We start from the raw sequence: 21,861 nt of genomic DNA, 5'->3' as shown, positions 1-21,861 counted from the left end.
GAAAGGATCATTTGCAAGAGTAAATTTTTTTTTACCAGAAATGAAGGAATTATCAAATGAACTGTTAAAAAGTATGAGACTTAACAACTAACTCATCTGCTTTTTGATATTTGGTCTGAGCAAATATTGCTGTGTTATGGCTTAAAGCTTTTCATAATCTTAGATGTTATAAGTACCCGGATTGGGCTCATACAATGTGCTATCAAGGGATTTTAAATACTGACAGAAGCAAGAGCTTGTGGATAGAACAGAAGTGTGCAGTTGAGACAGAAGTTCTGCCATGATCTTAGTTATGAAGTATGAAACACCTACTCCACTTCTTATTTCTTCAGCTATTTTTAATCAAAATGGATATCTAATGCGGAGTATTTTGAAAATTTAAAGGTTTTCAACATTGACTTTTGGTTTTAAATATTCTGTTAAACTGTTCATTTTTTTTTCCACAGAATGCTATGATTCTCTTGAATTCCTACTGCAACAGGATTGTGAAGCCCATTGATGGTTCATGCTGCCTTCCCCAGTCTCCCCTTTCGCTAATTCAGAAACTGACTGGCTGCTTTTTCATTATTTGTATGATAAGCTGCATAGTCGTAACTTACTTTTGTCATAATTGGCGGAAGAATAAGCCTAGTACTGATGTTGAGAGTGGAGAAGAGAAGAAACCTGCGACAACTTCGCTGTCCAATCCTGAAAAACTACTGTTGTCCCTTTCCAAATTAGGCCTAATCATGGGCTATTTCTATCTTTGTGATAGAGCTGACCTGTTCATGAAGGAGCAGAAATATTACACACATTCAACGTTCTTCATCCCACTGGTATATATTATTGTACTGGGAGTTTTCTATTATGATAATACGAAAGAGGTAAAGTTTAAACTCTTGCATTACTGTCATTCTCAACCTAATGGAATAGTAATATTTTGCAATTTATAACAGATCTCTGTCATTTAGTTTGAAATGGCATTAGCTTATTTACGCAGCCTCCTAATGCTACTTTATATAATATGAGCCTTGCAGAAATAATTGTATAAAATATCAAAAATGTATTCTCAGACCTGTACGGTGTTTTCCTTTTCCTAAAATTTGAACATCAGAATTCATTTTGGAATATTGTTCAGTTTCTAAAATTACTGCTTAGATCTGAAGTCTCAATTGTATAGTCAGTATGATCGGTTCATTCATCTATTGGTTCTCCTAAGTCCTAAAACCAATGATTTTACAGAAGACATGCTTTTGTAGGAGCCACTGCCATTTTTAAGTTGCACATTTTTGTGGCACCGTTGTGACCCAGTGCACGGTTACGTATAGGTTTCTGTTTGTGGGTAAGGGATAATCTTAGATCTCGATGAGCTCAGAGAAAGGCCCTTTTGCCCCATCATTGCTATGTGAGTCTTAAACAGCCACTTAGCTATTCCATTTCCGTTCTCCAACACTTGGCCGATAACCTTGCATGTCTTAGCATCACAGGTGCATATCTAAGCATCGCAAATGCACATCTAAATTCTACTTATGTTACAAGAGTTTTCTTTTTCCTACAGGCAGATTCCCATCTCCCTGTCTTCCTCACGCCTCTTCTATACCTAAAACTCCTTCATCTGAATCAATGCTGCAGTCATTAATCCCTCCATCAAAGGGAAAAGGTTTTTCCTATCTCTGTTCCCTGTAATTTTATGCTTCTCAAGCATGTCCTGTCTCAATCTCCTGTGCTGTAAGAAACATGATCCCACTCTTTCCAATCTGTCTTCATAACTGAAACTGTCCAGCCCGTGTAAATCTTGGTAAATCTCCTCTGCACATCCTCCAGTGCTACCACATCCCTTCTATAATGTGGATTCCAGAACTGCATGCAGTACTCTAGCTGTGACTTATTGGTTTTGTACAGTTCCAGGTAAAACTTCCTTGCTCTTAAACTCTGTGCCTCAGCCAATAAAGACAAGAATCCCATGTGCATTCTTAACCACTTTAACCACTTGCCCTCATACCTTAAGGGATCTGTGTGCATGCATACTGAAGTTGCTCTGATTCTCAGTGCTTCCCAGGGTCCTTCCAATCATCATGTGTTCTCTTGTTTGTCCTGCTGAAGGGCATCATCTCTCTCTGACTGGCAAAAAAACAGAATTCAATCCAATCTCTCTGACCAGAAATCTAAGTAATCAGATTAGTAATATCCTGCAATCTGACGCTATCCTTTTCACAACTTAACACTCACCATTTTTTTGTATCCACTGTGATCTTACTGATCAACCATCCTGCATTCAAATCTGAATCATAAATACTAACCCATGGCACAAAAAGGGATGCTCTAGTATACTCCTACGGCAAGTAAACTGTTTGTAATGGGAGGAGTGTTCTGATTTAATGGAAAGTAAGCAATGACTTTTATTTTTGATGCAATTCTTTTGGCCTTTGTTTTTTATAAGCCAGAGCAGTTTACACACTTTTCTAACAGCAGGTAGAAATTGATAAGTTGACTATACAGGCATGTTTATGGCTGTTTATTTTTGTTCTTATTAGACAACTATGCTGAACCGAGAGCAGACAGATGAATGGAAGGGATGGATGCAGCTAATTATACTAATATATCATATATCAGGAGCAAGTACTGTAAGTGTTACTTCTTGCATGTTCAAAGAGTGCTCAAATTGAATTTTGTAATTTTATGCTCATTGTCAGCATTCATTTATTTTACTATAAAATGCTTGTGCAATATTTTGAAGTTTACCTGGCACCACCATGAAAATTAAAATCTAGTAATCCATCTTTCCATTTTTTAGTTTTTACCTGTATACATGCATGTTCGTGTTCTTGTGGCAGCATACCTGTTCCAAACAGGTTATGGACATTTTTCTTTCTTTTGGAAAAGCGGGGAATATGGAATCTCTCGCATTTGTCAGGTATGCAATCTTTTGTGCTTATTTTAAACATTGTTTACTGTGGAAACAATTTGTGTTTACCACCTTTGTGGATAAAAATGAACTGTAGAGCAAAAATTAATTTTGCTTTGTATTTAAAAGAATGTAAAGCTCATGTCAATTTAACGCTTTGCTTCGAGGCCTTTCATAGTTTGAAAAAAAGGTATTTTGCACTTACTTGAATTTTGTTGGCGGTTTTATTTTGGAGTAGAGAAACCAACCTCAGCTAATAACTTTAGAGCTAGAATGTTTGAAGCCCAAATTGAAGATCTTAATTTGAAACAAACTGAATACGTGGACTTTGACAAAAGTGTTACTCTTAGTTGGCTCATCTGGGAAGAGATGCCTTCTCAATACTGCAGGATATTTGTTTGTTCGCTTGTTCATTACACAGGGCCATTAGCTTCTGTAGAGGGAAATCACAGGCTCAGCCCTGCTTTTATAAGCTTAGCTTCCCTGTTTTCCCTTTAAAAGTGGAGCTGGAAGAGAGCAGATATTTCATGAAAATATGTCTCCGAGTATTTAAAAAAAAAGGGGGGAACATTGAGATTTATGTTTGTTATTCCCAACTGCCTACATTTACAATTGAGCATTTTTCCACATTGAAATTTTACACAAGTTAAGGTTGGCTACTATTAACATTCTGTTGGAAAATGTGACCTGACTTGTCAATTATCCTTTGCAGATATTATTTCGTCTGAATTTCTTGGTGGTGGTGCTGTGCCTTGTAATGGATCGACCATATCAGTTCTATTATTTTGTCCCCTTAGTAACATTTTGGTTCATGGTCATTTATGTCACACTAGGCATTTGGCCACAGACTGGCAAAAAAGAAGAAAACGGTATAGTACTTGGTTTATATTAGCAAATAGAAATGTATCCTAAAAGTGTGTACAGGTATTTCTCCTATAACGCAATGGTTGCCTTTTTGTGTAATCTTGCACTACAAAAAAACTGTGCTATAGAAAATCGCTGTAGGAAATCGATTTAAAAATCCATCATACCTGTACAGCAGAATGTTTGTGTTATCCAGACAGCATCCACTGTTCACCAATCACATTACAGCCAATTTGCATTCACAAAATATGCATTATAGCAGAACTACCTGTAACGATACTTGACAAAAGTAACAATCCGAAGGCTATTTATGCTAACTTGATGATTTATTTCATTGGAAAGCAAGAAACTAAAGCACTGTGCCACTGGTGGATCCAAAATGGCCCAGATATTCAAATACTCGTGTAATCATTAGAGCAGCATAGACTGGAATGGCATGTCTGGTCCTTGTGGAATTCCTGATGCAGCTGAATCTGAAGGAATTGCCCAGTAAATTTGAAAAGTCAGACTTGCTTAATAGCTAGTCAGAAAAGGTGAGAAGATGAAAAACTACAGCCATTGTGGGTATATTAAATTAAACCCCTGACACTCCCTGCCCAGTTGAATGACAGAGAATGGTGGGAATCTGGAACTCACTGCCTGGAATGGTGTTAGAGGTAGAAGCCCTCAACATTTTAAGAGGTATTTAGATGTTCACTTGTGATGCTAAAACATACAAGGCCATGGACAAGTGCTGGAAATGGGATTAGAATGGTAGGTGGTTCGTTTAGATTATAGAATTGCCACAGTGTGGAAACAGGCCATTCGGCCCTACAAGTCCACACTGCCCCTTCCGGAGAGCATCCCACCCAGACCGATTCCCTGCATTTTCCATGTCAAACCCAAACATCCCTGGGCACTCTGGGCAATTTAGCATAGCCAATTCACCTACCTTGCACTTCTTTGGACTGTGGGAGGAAACTGGAGCACCCAGAAGAAACCCATGCAGACTCAAGGGGAAAGTGCAAACTCCACACAGACGGTCACCTGAAGGTGGAAGCAAGCCGGAGCCCCTGGCGCTGCAAAGGAGCAGTGCTCACCATTGAGCCTCCCAACATCATAGCAAAGCTGACATTTTTGCACAGAGATTGTTCTTGCAAAAGTTGGTGATCTTGCAATGCTAGGTTACATAAATATCAGTTTTAGTATTTTACTTTATGGAGAAAAGATACAATGTTACTACAGAGAAGCACAGATTGTTTCAGCTGAAATTCTCTTCACTGACTGCTGCCACAATTCTGGATACATCGAACCTTCTGCGTTCCAGCCCTTCTTTTATGTCACTTGTCTCCTCTTCATCATGTTGAAGGCCTTCCACTGTTAGTGGTACCTGCAGGACAAAGCCACCCAGCATTTGACAAACCTCATTTATATTAGTTGCTGTTTCTGGATTGTATTGCTGCCTTGACCAGGCAGATGATTTGTTGTTAATACACTTCAGTTGTCTGTTTGCTGAGTGCTGTAACTGATTCATGGATCTGATTGCACCAAGAGTTTCTCAGGGGAGTCATAATTGTTCTGTTTCAAAGCAGCCAAGCTTTAGCTTGCATTCAGAGACAGTCAGGGATGGGCATTGAGCAATAGACAAGTATTAAGTCCACAGGACCTGAAAGAGATCATAAATTGTTTTAAAAGCTCCACTTTCTTGTTTAAATTTTTAATTGAGCATTGCTAGATTAAAGTATGGCAGTCACCAACTGCATAATGCAAGTGTTCTACATTTCTGGACTATATTTCCAATCAGTCATTACCAGGACAGGGCTCAGAAACCCTACAAAAATCATAAGTTGTTGGAAAAGCTCAGCAAGTCTGACAGCATCTGTGAAGAAACAATCAGAGTTAATGTTTCAGGCCTGGTAACCCTCCTCAGAAGTGAAGGTCGCTTGGAAAATGCTGGCCAGGGAGCAGGGTGGTATGTTAAAGTGGCATGCAGTAGGTAGTTCAGAGTCCTATTTTGTGAGCAGAACGTGATATCCTGTGAAGCGATCACCACTAGTTGTTCAAATCTCTGCTATGGATCTCTATTACTCTATAACCCTATCTGCTTGCCAGTCTTGACACCCCTCCTCTTCCTGGCCCCTATACAATCTCTCAATTCATGGGACTTAATAATCTCTGTCCCCACAAACCTTTCATATTTAGCCTTTCACAGTAGTTTTCAGAGAGTCTCAAAATTTAAACTACAGATGCATTACTGCTGGATTCAAGGATTGCAGGATATCCCCATCCAGTGTTTTCTAGTGCAGAAGTCACCTTTTAAAGGTAATTCAATGAGGCGGTCAAATGAGGTCTGTCCCTGGTCGGAATACCTGAGCTAACGTAACTAGATGGCTACGTTTTCTTCAAGTAACATTTAAAGAACACCACATTATGAATTTGAAAATGAATATCTGAGCAATTTGGAACAACAGATATTTGAGTTTTCTAAAATAAAATAACGATAGTATTGTGCTAGTTGGGGAAGATTATTTAATGGCCCATATTATTTTACAAAATGTTTCTAATGCAGTGCAAAGTAAATGCTGAGATTTATTTTCATGTTGGATAGTTGCGTAAAATTATATTAAGCATCATGTATTGGTATGTTCATGGATTAATTTAGCATTTAATATATGTTTTCACAGTCCTTTTTATAGTTTTACAGTAATCTGTTTATTCATATAGAATTTCAATGTTTTATTTCAGGTTCTTGCTCTCCCCACTGGGCAGTGGTGTTCAAACTGGTTGGTTTGTTTTTATGCATATGTCTCCTTGCAACTTCCCAGGTTGGTGTTTGTGTTCTTTGAGAAAATTATGAAAAGGAAAAGGTTACTCCTTTCCTTTCCTGATAGAGTAGAAGCAATTAAGTGAGTTATTTTGAGATATGAACTTACTTGATCTGTTGCCAGACTTCATGCACTTATTTGCATTTTCAACTTTAGAAAGATATTTGTAAGCTGTTGAATTTCATGTAAGTTTTCTTTTAAAGTCAGGCAGCATGGTAGCTCAGTGGTTAGTACTGCTGCCTCAAGTGCCAGGGACCCGGGTTCAATTACAGCCTCAGGCAATTGTCTGTGTGGCGTTTGCACATCCTGTCCATGTTTTGTGTGGGTTTCTGCCAGGTGCTATGGTTTTCTTCCACAGTCCAACGAAGTGTAGGTAAGGTGGATTGGCCATACTAAATTGTCCATAGTGTCCAGGGATATGCGGGTTAGGTGGGTTAGCAAGGGAGAAATAGAGTTATGGGGATAGCGTAGGGGATGAGTCTGGGTGTGATGCTGTACAGAGAGTCGCTGTGGACGTGTTAGGCCAAATGGCCCGTTTCCACATTGTGCAGATTCTTCTTCTAACTTGGAAATTATCATTTAAAACTTTCAAAATGTTCAGGTTGGAGCAAAAGCACTTTTCCAGAACTAGGCTTTTGTTTTGATAAGTGAAATTTAATTCTTCAATCAGAGTTTGACTTAAATTTGATTTAAATTTCTAATTGTACTTCAGAAATCATTATAATCTTTCAGTGCAAACAATCATTACACTTTTCCAGATAACTTGAGATTCTGAAGATTCCTGATAGCTGAAAGAGATAATTCTGAAAAATTGCCGTGGAGATCTTGGTTAAAAAAATGACCTGCGCCACATTTCAGGCAGCACATTACATATAATTTGAAGGAGTAGAAATATAAGGCCAGCCAACATGGTTGACATGTGGCTGTATGTATCAGCCAAGGGTAAGATATTGTGAGTGGTTAGCACTACTCCAAGGCATCCTGCAGCTCATAATTTCAATATGAGGTTGCAGAATGCCTCTCTCATTCTGTATCTGTGAGGGTGAGAGTTCTTGGTTATTCAGTCATGGGCTTGAGGCAGTAAGAAGTCACAGCAGAAATCAATGTCAGGGCTGTTGATCCAAGAACATGAATGTAGTTAGAGAAGATGTTTAAGGGTTTTACATCATTTATCATGATCAGTAAGTTCAGTCTTCACAACGCTATCTTACCAACTACACAAATAGCCTCACCCATTACTCAATGCACTATACCTTATCACACAACAATTTCCTTAAATCAGTACTTAACCATTGATGGCAACAGCACCTCATTAATTTCCACACTTAAAAACTGTTGTATACCTGGATTTTATTGCAATTCAGCCATAGCAGTAACATCATCTAAATATTTTGCAAGACACTTCCTGGAAAATTTACATATTGCTTGTAGAAAAAAAAAGGGACATGCACAAAAAGGTAGCAGCATCTAAGAACTGGAGGAGTGTAAGTGCTCACTCAATTTTAGCACTCACGGTGAAGACCATATTGGCCATATGTCCCTGAGATAGTCACTGCTAACACAGGAAGGATTGACGCATATCTCTATCTGCATATCTCTACGTTCATGTACATAGAAACTATCACATGACAGTGCACACAGTTTGGACACTGATCTATTGCATCTCTTTGTATGGAGTAGCTGTGACATTTACATGTGATGAGTGTCTGCATGTATCTACCAGAACAGGAGGAAGGGTAGCAAATTTGTCTGTTTTTCAGCAGGCAAGGTTGCATATTATTTCTAATGCACTGATATCTATTTGAGAACTTCAGTGGACTAGACTACAGAAATATATATTAAAAACAAGTTCCTCGTATATTCAAGCCAACAAGAAAGCTTGTGCATAGTATCAAGGAGAACAGAGGAGTCCAGCAAGACGTTGATAAAGGGCTTGAAGTTCATTATTTTCCTGTAAGGAATTAGGTGGTCATCTCTATCAGTACACCTGTGGAATTCATTATCTTGCCATATCTGATGACTGAATATCACAACTTCCATTACAGTGCAAGTAGTTTGTGACAAAAGTTTTGAATTGCATTGAAGGCTTAGAGCTGCTGCACTTGTGGTGCTGGGTAGCAATAACAGTTTGTATTTAGGTAGCACTTTAAAATAAACTTTGCAAGGTGCTTCACAAAAATATTGTAACAAGTTGAAAGCATAAGTACAAGGATATATCAGGGCTGTAGTTCAGGAAATCTATGAATTAGGAGAGTCCTGAAGTCTTGGAGTGTTGTGGAGATAGAAGGCAATTACTGAGAGTGGGTGAAGGACATGGCTGATTTTAAAAATGGCAATAAAGAATTAAAGTCAGACTGAATCTTGGTTATGCCACAATCAGCCTCTGCTTTAATTAGTGCAATCTTAAGCTCAGGCCTCAGCCCTGAACTCATGAGATTGAGCTCAAAGGCCATCTGTATTCGTCTTAATTAAATGATTAGCAGCCGCTGGTAAAACACCTCATAGAATTACTAGGATAAGCAAAGGCACGTGAAGATTGGTCAGGAAGGGAATGCACAGGATGATTTAACTTTTTTTTTGTACTCAGAAATGAGTATAAAATTGACATTCACATTTTGTATTGTAAAGAATATGAAAGCCAGTGAGCTTGGCATGGTTGGTGATTGGGAAGATGGATTTAATGGACTTGGTATCACTCATGAATACTGTGATTTAGAGTCTAGATAAAAAGAGATTGAGAGTTTTGTAGTTTTCCTCCTGTCTACTACTTTTCCATCCTATTTCTTAGGTTCCTGCTGCTGCTAAAGCCTCTTGCCTGATAAATGCAGATGCTGTTTCTGACTGCAATAAATAAATACTTTCTCACCTGACTACTCCTTCAGAACAGTTCAGCAGTAGATTTAGTGGATGTGAATCTTGGCAGTGTACTTTATAGTCACCCTTGTGACAGTACAGTGTTCATACGTACAGAGCTGAGTTCCCAATGGAGTCATGATCCAGTTCATGAATGACAACCCTAGGTGTCTACCAGCTAGCCTTTGACTTAGTGTGGTGGTTCAAATACACATGTAGCAAAGAACTGCCACAGGACAAAGGAATCAGGATTCTTGCCCTAGTACTGTGAGGCAGCAGTGCTAACCACGGAGCCACCATTCTGTTTCCTTATTTGTCATTTGACCTCACAACCAGTCAGTTCAACGGCAAATAAGGATGGACAATGATTTCTGGGCTTGTCAACATCTCTATTTTGAGAACTATTTTGGAAAAAAGTTGTGAATAAGGTACCATATTGAATTTGACAGGGATCTAATGTCCACTAGTAATGCCACGTTCTGGAAATGAGAGACCGAGCTGATTTTAATTCAAGATTATGGAAGCCAATTGTACTATTCTTCGTGACCAAAGTGATATTAGGTTGTGCAGCTCCATGAATTACACACAACTGGGCTTGTTTCTCATGTCTGAAGTTTACTACCTGACTGACTTAAATGGCTGAATTCTTTTTTAAAAGTTTATATTCTTCACATATTTATTTGATTATTATTAAATTGGCAAAATGTCACACTCCAATTTCTTCAGATCCACGAACAGAAAACAAAGATGTTCCACAAATACCATTATATGCTGTTCGAACATTTTGCTCGACTCTTTCCTCCCAACTTAACACTAATCAAAAGAAATAAAAATGGGTTTATTATGTTATTGTCTCTTTCTTCATGTGAGCACCAATTTGTAACCTCAGTGGCATATCATTTGAGCCAACTCCAGTAAATCCTCTGTATAGGACTTACCCCTTGATAGAGGTGTACAAAATGATCAGAGATAAAGATAGAGTGGACAGCCAGAGACTTTTTTCTATGGTGGAAGTAGCTATTACGAGGGGGCATAGTTTTAAAGTGAGTGGAGGTAGATGCAAGGGAGATATCAGAGGTAGGTTCTTTACTCAGAGAGTGGTAGGGGAGTAGAATGCATTGCTGGAGGGGGTAGTGGAGTCAGCCTCATTAGGGGCATTTAAGCATCTATTAGATAGGCGTTTGGATTTTCGCATAAGGTAAGGTTGGAGTTAGATAGACCTTAGGCTTAGGATAAAAGTTCGGCACAACATCGTGGGCCGAATGGCCTGTACTGTACTGTGTTCTATGCATCCGTGAAGTCACAAATCATGAATTACCCTCCCCACACCAAAATATAAGTAACAAATTCAACATCCATGGGCAAAACTAGTGTATCCGCAATTTTTAACCTGCTTTTAAACCTACTTTTAAACAAGCTGAGCAGTCCTGAATTTCATAATTTGTGGGTTTTTCAGGAATGGAACCCCTGTGGGAACAAAACAATGGCTATCATCTTCTGGTCATAAAGGCACATAGCCTGAATCACCATGGCTTCACAATTGAAAGTAGAAGTTTCTGTTCTTGAATGTTAACTTACTGTCCTAAATATTTGTCGAGGTTGATGTGGTTATGATTTTAATCAGTGTGGTACAAGCTGGAGACTGTATCTGCATATCCTTATATTAATTGGCCTATTCCCCAGGGATTTCGGCCTGGTTCAAAGGACACCGAAGGAAGATTTGATAGTTATACAAAATTATGACAGCTTGAATAAGGCAGACAAAGATAAGCTGTTCCTGTTAGCTAACTTGAACAAAGTTTAAGAGATACATTTTAAAGCTTTGGGCAAGAGATGCAAGGAATTATGTATTTTTTTAAATGACATGACACGAGCTACCAAAGCGTATGGTAGAACCAGAGATGATGATGATCATTTTGAATGGAAGTATTATTGGTACTTGAAGGAAAGAAATCTTCAGGGTTGTAATAGTGTGGGTATTCAGGGCTAACTGGATTGCTCTCCTGGGAGCTATCAATGAATTCAGTGATTGAAGCTTCTGTGCATGGACTGTATGATTTAATATATTTGCATAAAATTTCAACCCAACTTTGAAGACATGGATTTGTTCACACAGTATACAAGGAAGTTTACATCTTGTTCCATGTGGTTTCTAAGCTGAACTCACTTAATGCTGTGTTGAATCTGTAAGTATTGTTTGTGTTTATTAATTTTCAGAGATCTTTTGAAAATGCCTTTTCAGTGTGGCCAATTTCAAAGCTATTTGAGTGGCAAGGATTCCTTCATGAATGGTGGTTTCGATGGAAGTTAGATCGCTTTGTATGTATCTGTATATTCAACCATTTGTTATAAGTTTTAATGATAGAACTATCTGCAAGTTAAAAGATTTAGTTCTTTCTACAGTAAATTGCTTACGTAATTTTTGTTTCCCCAATTAGATTATTACTTATACTAATTCTTATTGACGTTGGATAATTTAAATTCACTACCCTAACTTATGGATTGCAGAACTAAAGTTTTAAAACTTTGATATGTTTTAATTATACGTATGAATTTAGATTGATTTACACTGTTAGATTAAGCATTGGAAAACAAAAGAGAAACCGATGTAAATTCGTAGCTTTCCACTTGCATTCTTATATTCTGTAGTAGTTGGCAATACAATTAAACTTCATGGTTACTTATTTCACTTATTGTATAGGTGTGTATTTGTTATCAATTTATCTATTTAATATACCTTTCATAGTGTGTTATAGTCGATGGACATTGCAGGAAATGTGATGAAAATTTATGGCATGCTTATTTGGGAACTTGAATTCTAACATAGAAGTAAACGACGTTATAGGTTTCAGTACTACTTGTTTTTGTTTAAGGAAGGATCTGAAAGTCATTTAGAACAGTGAACTCAAGACAACCTTTCAAAGAAATGATGTGACTTAATCTAAATGACTCAACTTGCTGGCTGGCAACATTATTGTTGCTTAGATTGGTTTGAGATTTTATGACCTACAGAAAAAGATAGATGCCCAGAGACCAAAGCAGATTGAGTTCAGAAGACCCATTCTAGCAGAGGAGCATTTTACAATTCATGGAAAGTCATCAAGCCACAATAGCTTATGCTATTTTAAAGTCCCCACAATAGTCAAAATCTGAGAAAAATCAGTAAGTTAGCCTATGTGTCTCACGGACGTATAGTAATGGAGAGAATGACATCTCGTGAAAGTGCTGAAAGAAAGTGTGTGACCTCATCAGTTCAGCCAGAAATTTTGGAATGAAGATAGGAGTGTTATTGAGAGTCTATAAAGGATATTAAATATCAAAGTGTGGGGCTGGATGAACACAGCAGGCCAAGCAGCAGCTTAGGAGCACAAAAGCTGACATTTCAGGCCTAGACCCTGTTTTGATGAAGGGTCTAGGCCCAAAACAGGAGCTTTTGTGTTCCCAAGATGCTGCTTGGCCTGCTGTGTCCAGCCCCACACTTTGTTATCTTGGATTCTCCAGCGTCTGCAGTTCTCATTATCTCTATAAAGGATATTGTTTTTATGGTGAGGTTTTTCAAAACTGTCATTTAGTTTTTCTTTTGTGTAATAATTTTATTTTGTTAGTAGTCTCATGCAGATGTGCTTGGTTTCTGACCATCATAGTAAACAAATTTTAAAAATGAAGATTATGGTCTATCAAGTGAGGTTTCACTGACATCTGATTTGTCTAGTATTGCATGGAAGTAAATAGATTTGATTGTGTTGAGATGAATATGCACTGTCGTATTTTAGAAAGAGTTCTGGAGATGTTTTTTAATTTAAAATCGCTTGGATAACTCAGGTTTTAGAGAATTGTGGAAAATTGGTTTATTTTAATTTTTTTTTACAAAATAACACAAACAAATTTGTTAAAATGGATCATTCAGAAATCACTGGATGCTTGAGTTTCTTAAAAGCAAGATATCCTGTAAATCTCATGGCTGGTGATAACTGCTTATTTGGCTGAAGACCCCTGTTGGGGTTGTTGTGACTAGTGACTGTCATGAAAATGTATGTTTTATCAGATTTAATTGGAAACAAACCTGCTAAAAACAAGCTGTTTTAGAGGAAAACTTTCGAAGAATAAGCTGCTCAGAGCTGATTTGTAAGTTTATAAATAGAAAACCCTCTTTTTAAGTTTCTGGTTAAACCTATTTGTGCTTTTGAAAGATTACTGAACAGGTTGTCTCTGAAAGACTGTGTAATTTGTGGTTTGGCTACATGTGCCAGAATACCAAAGCAACAGATTTGGGAACACTGCATGCATCAGGGTTGGTGTGGAGGTGATGGAAGGGTTTTAGACTAGCGGGAGGAGGTGATGTGGAGACAGACATTCTCACAACAGAAAATCCTAATCTAATCCACGACACACTCAGGAGCTTTTTAACTTGTTGCATGCCTTCCCAAACTTCGTTGAAAGGATTGAGGCATTTTTCATTTCTTTTGAAAATATAGATAAACTGATAAGGTAGCTAAGAATAAATAACTGGACACAGTTCATGTAAAGTAGGTTGTCAAATTTCATGAAGTGTATGCCTTTCTTTGAGGTGATAAAAGAGGCTATTCTCAGTATAAACAAGTTGGTTCCTGAGGTTTACGGGCAGTAATTTTGGAATAACCAGAAGCACGTTGAGTAGCCTTGCATAGAATTTAGAGGGGGGAAAGCAAATAACGTGACCTTCGGGTGCAAGCGTTAAAAGTAAAGAGTATGCTTGACACCTTCAGTAAAGTAAATCGCTCTTGCGCGCTCTCTCTCGCGCTCTCTCTCGCGCTCTCTCTCGCGCTCTCTCTCGCGCTCGCTCTCGCGCTCGCGCTCGCTCTCGCGCTCGCTCTCGCGCTCGCTCTCGCGCTCGCGCTCGCTCTCGCGCTCTCTCTCGCGCTCTCTCTCGCGCTCTCTCTCGCGCTCGCTCTCGCGCTCGCTCTCGCGCTCGCTCTCGCTCTCCCCCCATTATTACAGATACAGCAAAGCAGGCAGCCAAGATGATGCTTTCAAGCTGGTCTACAGTTGTGAGGAAGGACCCGAAATGTTAACTTTTTCTCATTTCACAGATGCTGCCAGACCTGCTGAGTTTTTCCAACTTTATTTTTGTTCCTGGTTTATAGTATCCACAGTTCTTTTGGTTTTTACAATTCCAAACCCATTTTCTCCATCATCACCACAAATCGGAGAATTATAGAAGATGGAAAGGTGAAAGAAAGCAAGTAGCCAGGAATTGTAGGAACAGCTGGGAGTACCAGACAGAAGAAAAGTGCTGAAGTTGGAAGTAATGTCTGAAGGCCCAAGAGTTTATACCATTATGCGATGGGATACCATCATGCCGATTGCTAGAATGCAAGGTAATAGGTCAAGGGCAAGAGAGAGGAGCCCAGACCAAGTGTGCAACAGAGGGAAAGGTATAATTCTCGACTGTAATTGAGAACAGGTATAAAAATTTTTGAGTGCAGAGAAGGTAAGGAAGGTACCTGAAAGCTACAAAGAATTTTTTGTCGAAGAGAAAATCTGTTTATTCCTCAAATAAGGTAAGTAAACCTGCAGTCATATACTCAGTTCCTTTTAGCTGAGGAAATACATACCTTTTTAGGAAATGGTATTAGCAGGAAGTATACACCCATATCTTTGTATTGACTGCACCGAGAGTGTGGCCTCTTGTCAGGGGTCTCCATAGCTTACCCATGGACTCAGTTGTCTTGTATCTAGGGAATGATTTGGCAAGAATGGTGTTTGTAATTTCTCAAGTAGCCATAAAAAGGCAAAGTGAAGACAAAGAAAGAGTTAGTAAAAAGGTCCAAGAAATTTTCCTTTGTGCATAGTGCAACGGTTAAACAAAGTCAATGGTGTAAGTCAACACACTGAACATAGAGTAGTTAGACACCATGCTGTCATTTTTTAGAAACAAAATTAAAAAGATTTAACAAAGTTAATAACTGGATGAAAAGGAATCTGTAGGGACAAGCCAGGATGTCCAACTCTAACCATATATGAAATGGATTTAGGAGAATCTCTTGTTTAAAAACAAAAGTATCCTTATCACTGAAGAAAAGGACCAGGTGAAAGCAGAAATTGAATAAATGTTGGAAAATTAACTAAGAGTGGCTCTTATGGTGCAGAGGTAGAATCCCTACCCTGGGCTGAGGGGCCCAGGTTCAAGCCCCACTTGCTCCACATGCGTAGTAACATCTTTGAACTGGTTGTTTAGAGAAATAGATTAAATGGAAAAAAAGTTAAATGTAGAAAATTGCCTAATTAAGTTCAGTCAAAGCAGCTGTATTTCCCTAGTAGTATTTGTACCGAAGCCTGATGGATTAACCAAATTCTGCAATGATTACAGAAAGATGGGCTTCTCTTAGGCAATCCCTTGCAATCAAGGATGACTTTCTTCAATTTTTGGACGAAGTGTCCTGAGATGATAAAATACTCATCTTTCCAACAAACAAGTTAATGTGTAGTAACAAAGACAAACTCTTACCCAGTTCCTCATTTCTAATGGCAGACATCTTACCCAAATAGTTTAAGAAGGCTGGCATATTCCTTTAATTAAAGAGATATCAGCCTTTGTCAGGCGAGACTATTTTTTCCAATGCTAAGTAATTTCATTAAGAGTCATAGAGATGTACAGGCACAGAAAGAGACCATTCGATCCAACTCATTCATGCTGACATCCTAAATTAATCTAGTCCCACTCACCAGTGTTTGTCCCATATCCCTGTAAACCCTTCCTATTCATGTACCCATCCAGATGCCTTACACTTCCTCTAGCAACTTGTTTCATACAATCACCACATGCTGTGAAAAAAGCTGCCCCATAGGTCCCTTGTATTTCTTGCCCCTCTCACCTTAACCCTTTGCCCTCTAGTTTGGATCCCCTACCCTGGGGAAACGACCTTGTCCATTCACACAATCCATTCCCCTCATGATTTTATTACTGTAACATCATGCCTCATCCTCTGACGCTCCAGGGAAAATAGCCCCAGCCTGTTCAGCTCTCCCTATAGTTCAAACTCTCCAACCCTGGCAACGTCCTTGTAAATCTTTTCTGAACTCTTCCAACTTTCACAATGTCTTTTCTATAGCTGGGAGACTAGAATTGAATGAAGTATTCTATGGGTAAATTAACCAATGTCTTGAACAGCTGCAACATGACCCGCCCCCAACTCATACACTCAATGCACTGACCAATAAAGGCAAGCTTATCAAACACTACCATTACTATGCTATCTAACTGTGACAGCGAGATAGCAAGACCTGCAGATGCTGGAGTCACAAATAACAGTGTGGAGCTGGAGGAACACAGCAGGCTAGGTAGCATCGGAGGAACAGGAAAGCTGGTATTTCAGGTCTGAAGAAGGGTCCCGACCCAAAATGTCAGCTTTTCTGTTCCTCTGATGCTGCCTGGCCTGCTGTGTTTCTCTGGCTCCACACTTTGTTATCTACCTGTGACTCCACTTTCAAGGAACCATGAACCCGCAGTCCAAGGTCTCTCTTTGCAGCACTCCCCAGGACCTTCCCATTGAGTGTATATGACCTGCCCTGATTTGCCTTTGCAGAGTGCAGCACCTCATGTTTATCTAAATTAAACTCTCTGCCACTTCTTGGTCCCTCTGATCAAGGTCCCCTTGTGCTCTTAGATAACTTTCTTGGCTGTCCACTACTACACTACCAATTTCGTTGTCATCTGCAAACATTCTGACAATGCCTCCTATATATTTATATAAATGTAGAAAAGCTGTGGACCGATTTTTGTGCATACCCAGGTCTCCAGTCTGAAAAGTGACCCCCCCGCCTCCAACCTTTTTCTCCTACCTTCAAACCAGTTCTGTATCCAAATGGCTAGATCTCCCTGTATTCCATGCGTTCTAACCTTGTTAGCCAGACTACCATGTGGAGCCTTGTTGAATGCCTTACTGAAGTCCATATAGACCGCATCCACCACTCTGCCTTCATCAGTCCTCTTTATTCCTCCCTCAAAAAACTCAATCAGGTTAGTAAGTCACAACTTCCCATGCACAAGGTCATGTTGACTATCCCTAATTAATCCTTGCCTTTCCAAATACACGTAAATTCTTTCCCTCGGAATCCCCTGCAATGACTTAGCCACCACAGATGTCAGGTTCACTGGTCTGTCGTTCCCTGCCTTTTTCTTTCCACTTTTCTTAAATAATGGCGCCACGTTACCTATCCTACAGTCTTCCAGCACCTCACTTGTGGATATCGATTAAAAATATCAACAAGGGACCCAGCAATCACTTTCCTAGCTTCCCACAAAGTTCTAGGGTACACCTGATCAGGTCCCTGGGACTTATCCACCTTTATGCATTTTAAGAGGCCCAGCATCACCGCATCTTCAATAAGACTACTTTTCGAGGAATTGCTATTCCACCAAGTTCTTTTGCTTCCATATCATTCCCCACAGGAGACACTGATGCAAAATACTCGCTTAGTATCTCACCCACCTCCTACAGTTCCACACGTAGGCCACCTTGCTGATCTTTAAGGGGTACTATTCTCTCACTAGTTATTCTTTAGTCCTTAATGTATTTGCAGAATCCCTTTGGATTCTCCTTAATCGTATTTGCCAAAGCTACCTCATGTCCTCTTTTTACCTTCCTGATCACCCTCTTAAGTATATTTCTACTGCAGTTGTACTCTACTAGGGATTCAGTCGATCCCTGGTGTCTACATCTGACGTATGCTTCCTCCTTTTTCTTGACCAGAACCCCTCTTTCTCTGGTCATCCAACATTCCCTACACCTACCAGCCTTACCGTTCACCTAACAGGAACATACTGCCTCTGGTCCCTCGTTATCTCATGGTTGAAAGCTTCCCATTTCCAGCTATCCATTTACCTGCAAATAATTGCACCCCCAGTCAATTTTTGAAAGTTTTTGCCTATTACTGTAAAAATTTGTCATCTTCCAATTTAGAATTTTAACTTTTAGGTCAAGTCTATTCCTTTTTCCAGCACTATTTTAAAACTAATAGAATTATGATCACTGGCTCCAAAATGCTCCCTCACTGACACCTGAATACAGCATGGCTTTGTGTTAGGGCGGGTCTTGTCTTAGTAAATTGATTGAATTTTTTGATAAGGTGATGAGAGTAGAACAGTGGCTGTTGTTGACATGGATTTTAGAACATAGAACATAGAAAAGTACAGCACAGTACAGGCCCTTCGGCCCACAATATTGTGCCGTGGAATAATCCTAATCCAAAAATAAAATAACCTAACCTACATTCCCCTCAATTCACTGCTGTCCATGTGCATGTCCAGCAGTCACTTAAATGTCACTAATGACTCTGCTTCCATGACTACCATTGGCAAACTACTCCATGCGCTCACAACTCTCTGGGTGAAGAACCTCCCTCTGACGTCTCCTCTATGCCTTCCTCCTAACACCTTAAAACTATGACCCCTCGTGGCAGTCAATCCTGCCCTGGGGAAAGTCTCTGGCTATCAACTCTATCCATGCCTCTCATTACCTTGTACACCTCGGTCAGGTCACCTCTCTTCTTCCCACTCTCCAGAGAGAAAAGTCCAAGCTCAGTCAACCTCTCCTCGTAAGACAAGCCCTCCAGTACAGGCAACATCCTGGTAAACCTCCTTTGCACCCTCTCCAAAGCCTCCACGTCTTTCCTATAATAGGGCGACCAGAATTGGACACAATATTCCAAGCGTGGTCTCACCAGGGTTTTGTAGAGCTGCAGCATTACCTCGCGGCTCTTAAACTCAATCCCCCTGTTAATGAAAGCCAAAACACCATATGTTTCTTAACAACCTTATCCACTTGGGTGGCAACTTTGAGAGGGCTATGCACTTGAACACCAAGATCCCGCTGTTCCTCCACACTGCCGAGAATCCTGCCTTTTAATCCTATAGTCAGCATTTAAGTTCGACATTCCAAAATGCATCACTTCGCATTTATCCAGGTTGAACTCCATCTGCCATTTCTCAGCCCAGCTCTGCATACTGTCAATGTCTCACTGAAGCCTGCAATAGCCCTCGATACTATGAATGGCACCTCCAACCTTTGTGTCATCAGCAAACATACTAACCCACCCCTCAACCTCCTCATCGAAGTCATTTATAAAAACTACAAAGAGCAGAGGCCCAAGAACAGAGCCCTGCGGGACACCACTCAGCACTGGCCTCCAGGCAGAATACTTACCATCTACAACCACTCTCTGCCTCCTGTCAGCCAACCAATTCTGAATCCAGACAGCCAAATCACCCTGTATCCCATACCTCCTGACTTTACGAATGAGCCTGCTGTGGGGAACCTTACCAAATGCCTTGCTGAAGTCCACGTACACCTCATGCACTGCTCGACCCTCGTCAACCTGTCTTGTGACCTCCTCAAAGAACTCAATAAGATTTGTGAGGCATGACCTGCCCCTCACAAAGCGATGCTGACTCCCTTTAATCAAACTATGCTTTTCCAAATAGTCATAAATCCTATCCCTCAGAATTCTTTCCAAAACCTTGCTGACCACCGAAGTAAGACTGACTGGTCTGTAATTTCTAGGGATTTCCCTATTCCCTTTCTTGAAAAGAGGAACACATTTGCCTCCCTCCAATCTTCCAGTACGACTCCTCTGGAGAGTGAGGAAGCAAAGATCTTTGCCAGTGGCTCAGCAACCTCCTTTCTTGCTTCCCGGAGCAACCTAGGATAAATCTGGTCTGGCCCTGGCGACTTATCAATCTTAATGTTCGCTAAAATTTCCAGCACATCAACTTCCTCAATCTCGATCGGTTCGAGCCTGTTTTTCTGCTCCTCAAAGTTCTCATTCACAACAAGGCCCCTTTCCTTAGTGAAAACCAAAGCAAAAAACTCATTTAGGGCTTCCCCTATCTGCTCAGACTCCACACTATCCCTGATCGGCCCTACCTTCTCCCTGATCATTCTCTTATTCGTCACGTATGAGTAAAATGCCTTCGGGTTCTCCCTAATCCTTCCTGCCTAGCCTTTTTCGTGCCCCCTCCTGGCCCTCCTAATCCACTTTTGAGCCCTTCCGAGCAAGCCTGTAATCCTCTAAAGCTGTGCTATACCCTTGCTTCCTCCATCTTCTTTTTGACAAGAAGAACCTCTGTACCCGTCATCCAAGGCTCCTTAATCTTACCCCTTCTTACCTGTCTCAGAGGAACAAATTTATATATCACTCGCAACAACTGCTCCTTAAACAGGCTCCACATGTCTGCTGCGCCCTTTCTGTGGAACAATTGCTCCCAATCTGTACTTCCCAACTCCTGTCTGATAGCGTCATCGCTTTCTTTACCCCAGTTAAATATCTTCCTCTGGTAAGTGGTCCTTTCCCTTTCGATGGCTGTGGTAAACGTGAAGCTGTTGTGGTCACTGTCGCCAAAGTGTTCTCCCACCACGAGATCTGACACCTGTCCTGGCTCATTGCCGAGCACCAAATCCAAAATGGCCTCCCCCCTCGTCGGCCTGTCCGCATACTGAGTAAGGAAACCCTCCTGAACACACCTGACAAAAACGGCCCCATCCAAACCACTTGCATTAAGGAGGTTCCAATCTATATTGGGAAAGTTGAAGTCACCCATAACAACCCTGCTAAGTTTGCACTTTTCAACAATCTGCCGGCCTATGAGCTCTTCGATCTCCCTACTGCTATTTGGGGGTCTGTAGAAAACCTCCAATGAGGTGACTGCTCCCTTGCTGTTCCTAACTTCCACCCATACTGACTCAGTCGACAAACTTTCCTCGGCAACCTCAGTAGACGAGTCCTCATCAAAAGTTCCTTCAGCCACCGTTATACTGTCCTTGACTAACAAAGCCACACCTCCCCCTCGTTAACCACCTTCCCTGATGTTAATGAAAGATCTAAACCCTGGAACCTGCAACATCCATTCCTGACCCTGCTCTATCCATGTCTCTGAAATGGCCACAACATCGAAGTCCCAGGTACCTATCCAAGCTGCAAGCTCACCTACGTTATTCTGGATACTCCTTGCGTGAAAGTAGGGACACTTGAACCCAGCTTGCTGTCTGCCAGCATACTCCTGTGACAGTGAGGTCCTGTCCATGTCCTCCCTACTCTCATCCTCCTGTGTACTAGGACTACACCTCAGTTTCCCATCCCCCATCTGAGCTAGTTTAAATCCACCCGAATAGCACTAACAAATTTCCCACTCAGGATATTAGGATCCCTCTGGTTCAAGTAGAGACAGTCCTGTTTGTAGAGGTCCCACCTTCCCAAGAATGAGCCCCAATTGTCCATGTACCTGAAGCCCTCCCTCCTGCACCATCCCTGCAGCCATGTGTTCAGCTGAAATCTCTCCCTGTTGTTTGCCTCGCTATCATGCGGCACGGGTAACAAACCACAGATAACCACTCTGTTTGTTCTAGCTCTCAGCTTCCACCCTAGCTCCCTGAAATCCTGCCTGACATCCCTATCCCTCTTTCTACCTATGTCGTTGGT

The 21,861-nt window shown here is 40.5% G+C and overlaps 1 protein-coding gene across 4 annotated transcripts in view; it reads left to right on the top strand.

The window, feature by feature from the left end:
- Positions 1-21,861, top strand: part of casd1 (CAS1 domain containing 1) — a 114,988-nt gene that overhangs the window by 69,241 nt on the left and 23,886 nt on the right. For 3 of the 4 annotated variants that reach the window (XM_048554829.2, XM_059655160.1, XM_048554811.2), the window contains 6 exons: positions 447-863; positions 2,514-2,603; positions 2,774-2,893; positions 3,597-3,753; positions 6,473-6,552; positions 11,623-11,724. In XM_048554829.2, coding sequence (XP_048410786.1) covers positions 453-863; positions 2,514-2,603; positions 2,774-2,893; positions 3,597-3,753; positions 6,473-6,552; positions 11,623-11,724 — 960 coding nt within the window. In that variant the 5' untranslated portion in view covers positions 447-452. The remainder of the gene's footprint in view (positions 1-446; positions 864-2,513; positions 2,604-2,773; positions 2,894-3,596; positions 3,754-6,472; positions 6,553-11,622; positions 11,725-21,861) is intronic. The other variant, XM_059655157.1, reaches the window with a different exon arrangement.

Source organism: Stegostoma tigrinum, chromosome 2, assembly GCF_030684315.1.
Source record: "Stegostoma tigrinum isolate sSteTig4 chromosome 2, sSteTig4.hap1, whole genome shotgun sequence".
Classification (NCBI taxonomy): Eukaryota; Metazoa; Chordata; class Chondrichthyes; order Orectolobiformes; family Stegostomatidae; genus Stegostoma; species Stegostoma tigrinum.
The sequence above is the reverse complement of the archived record's forward strand: the minus strand, read 5'-3'. Positions and strand labels throughout refer to the sequence as shown.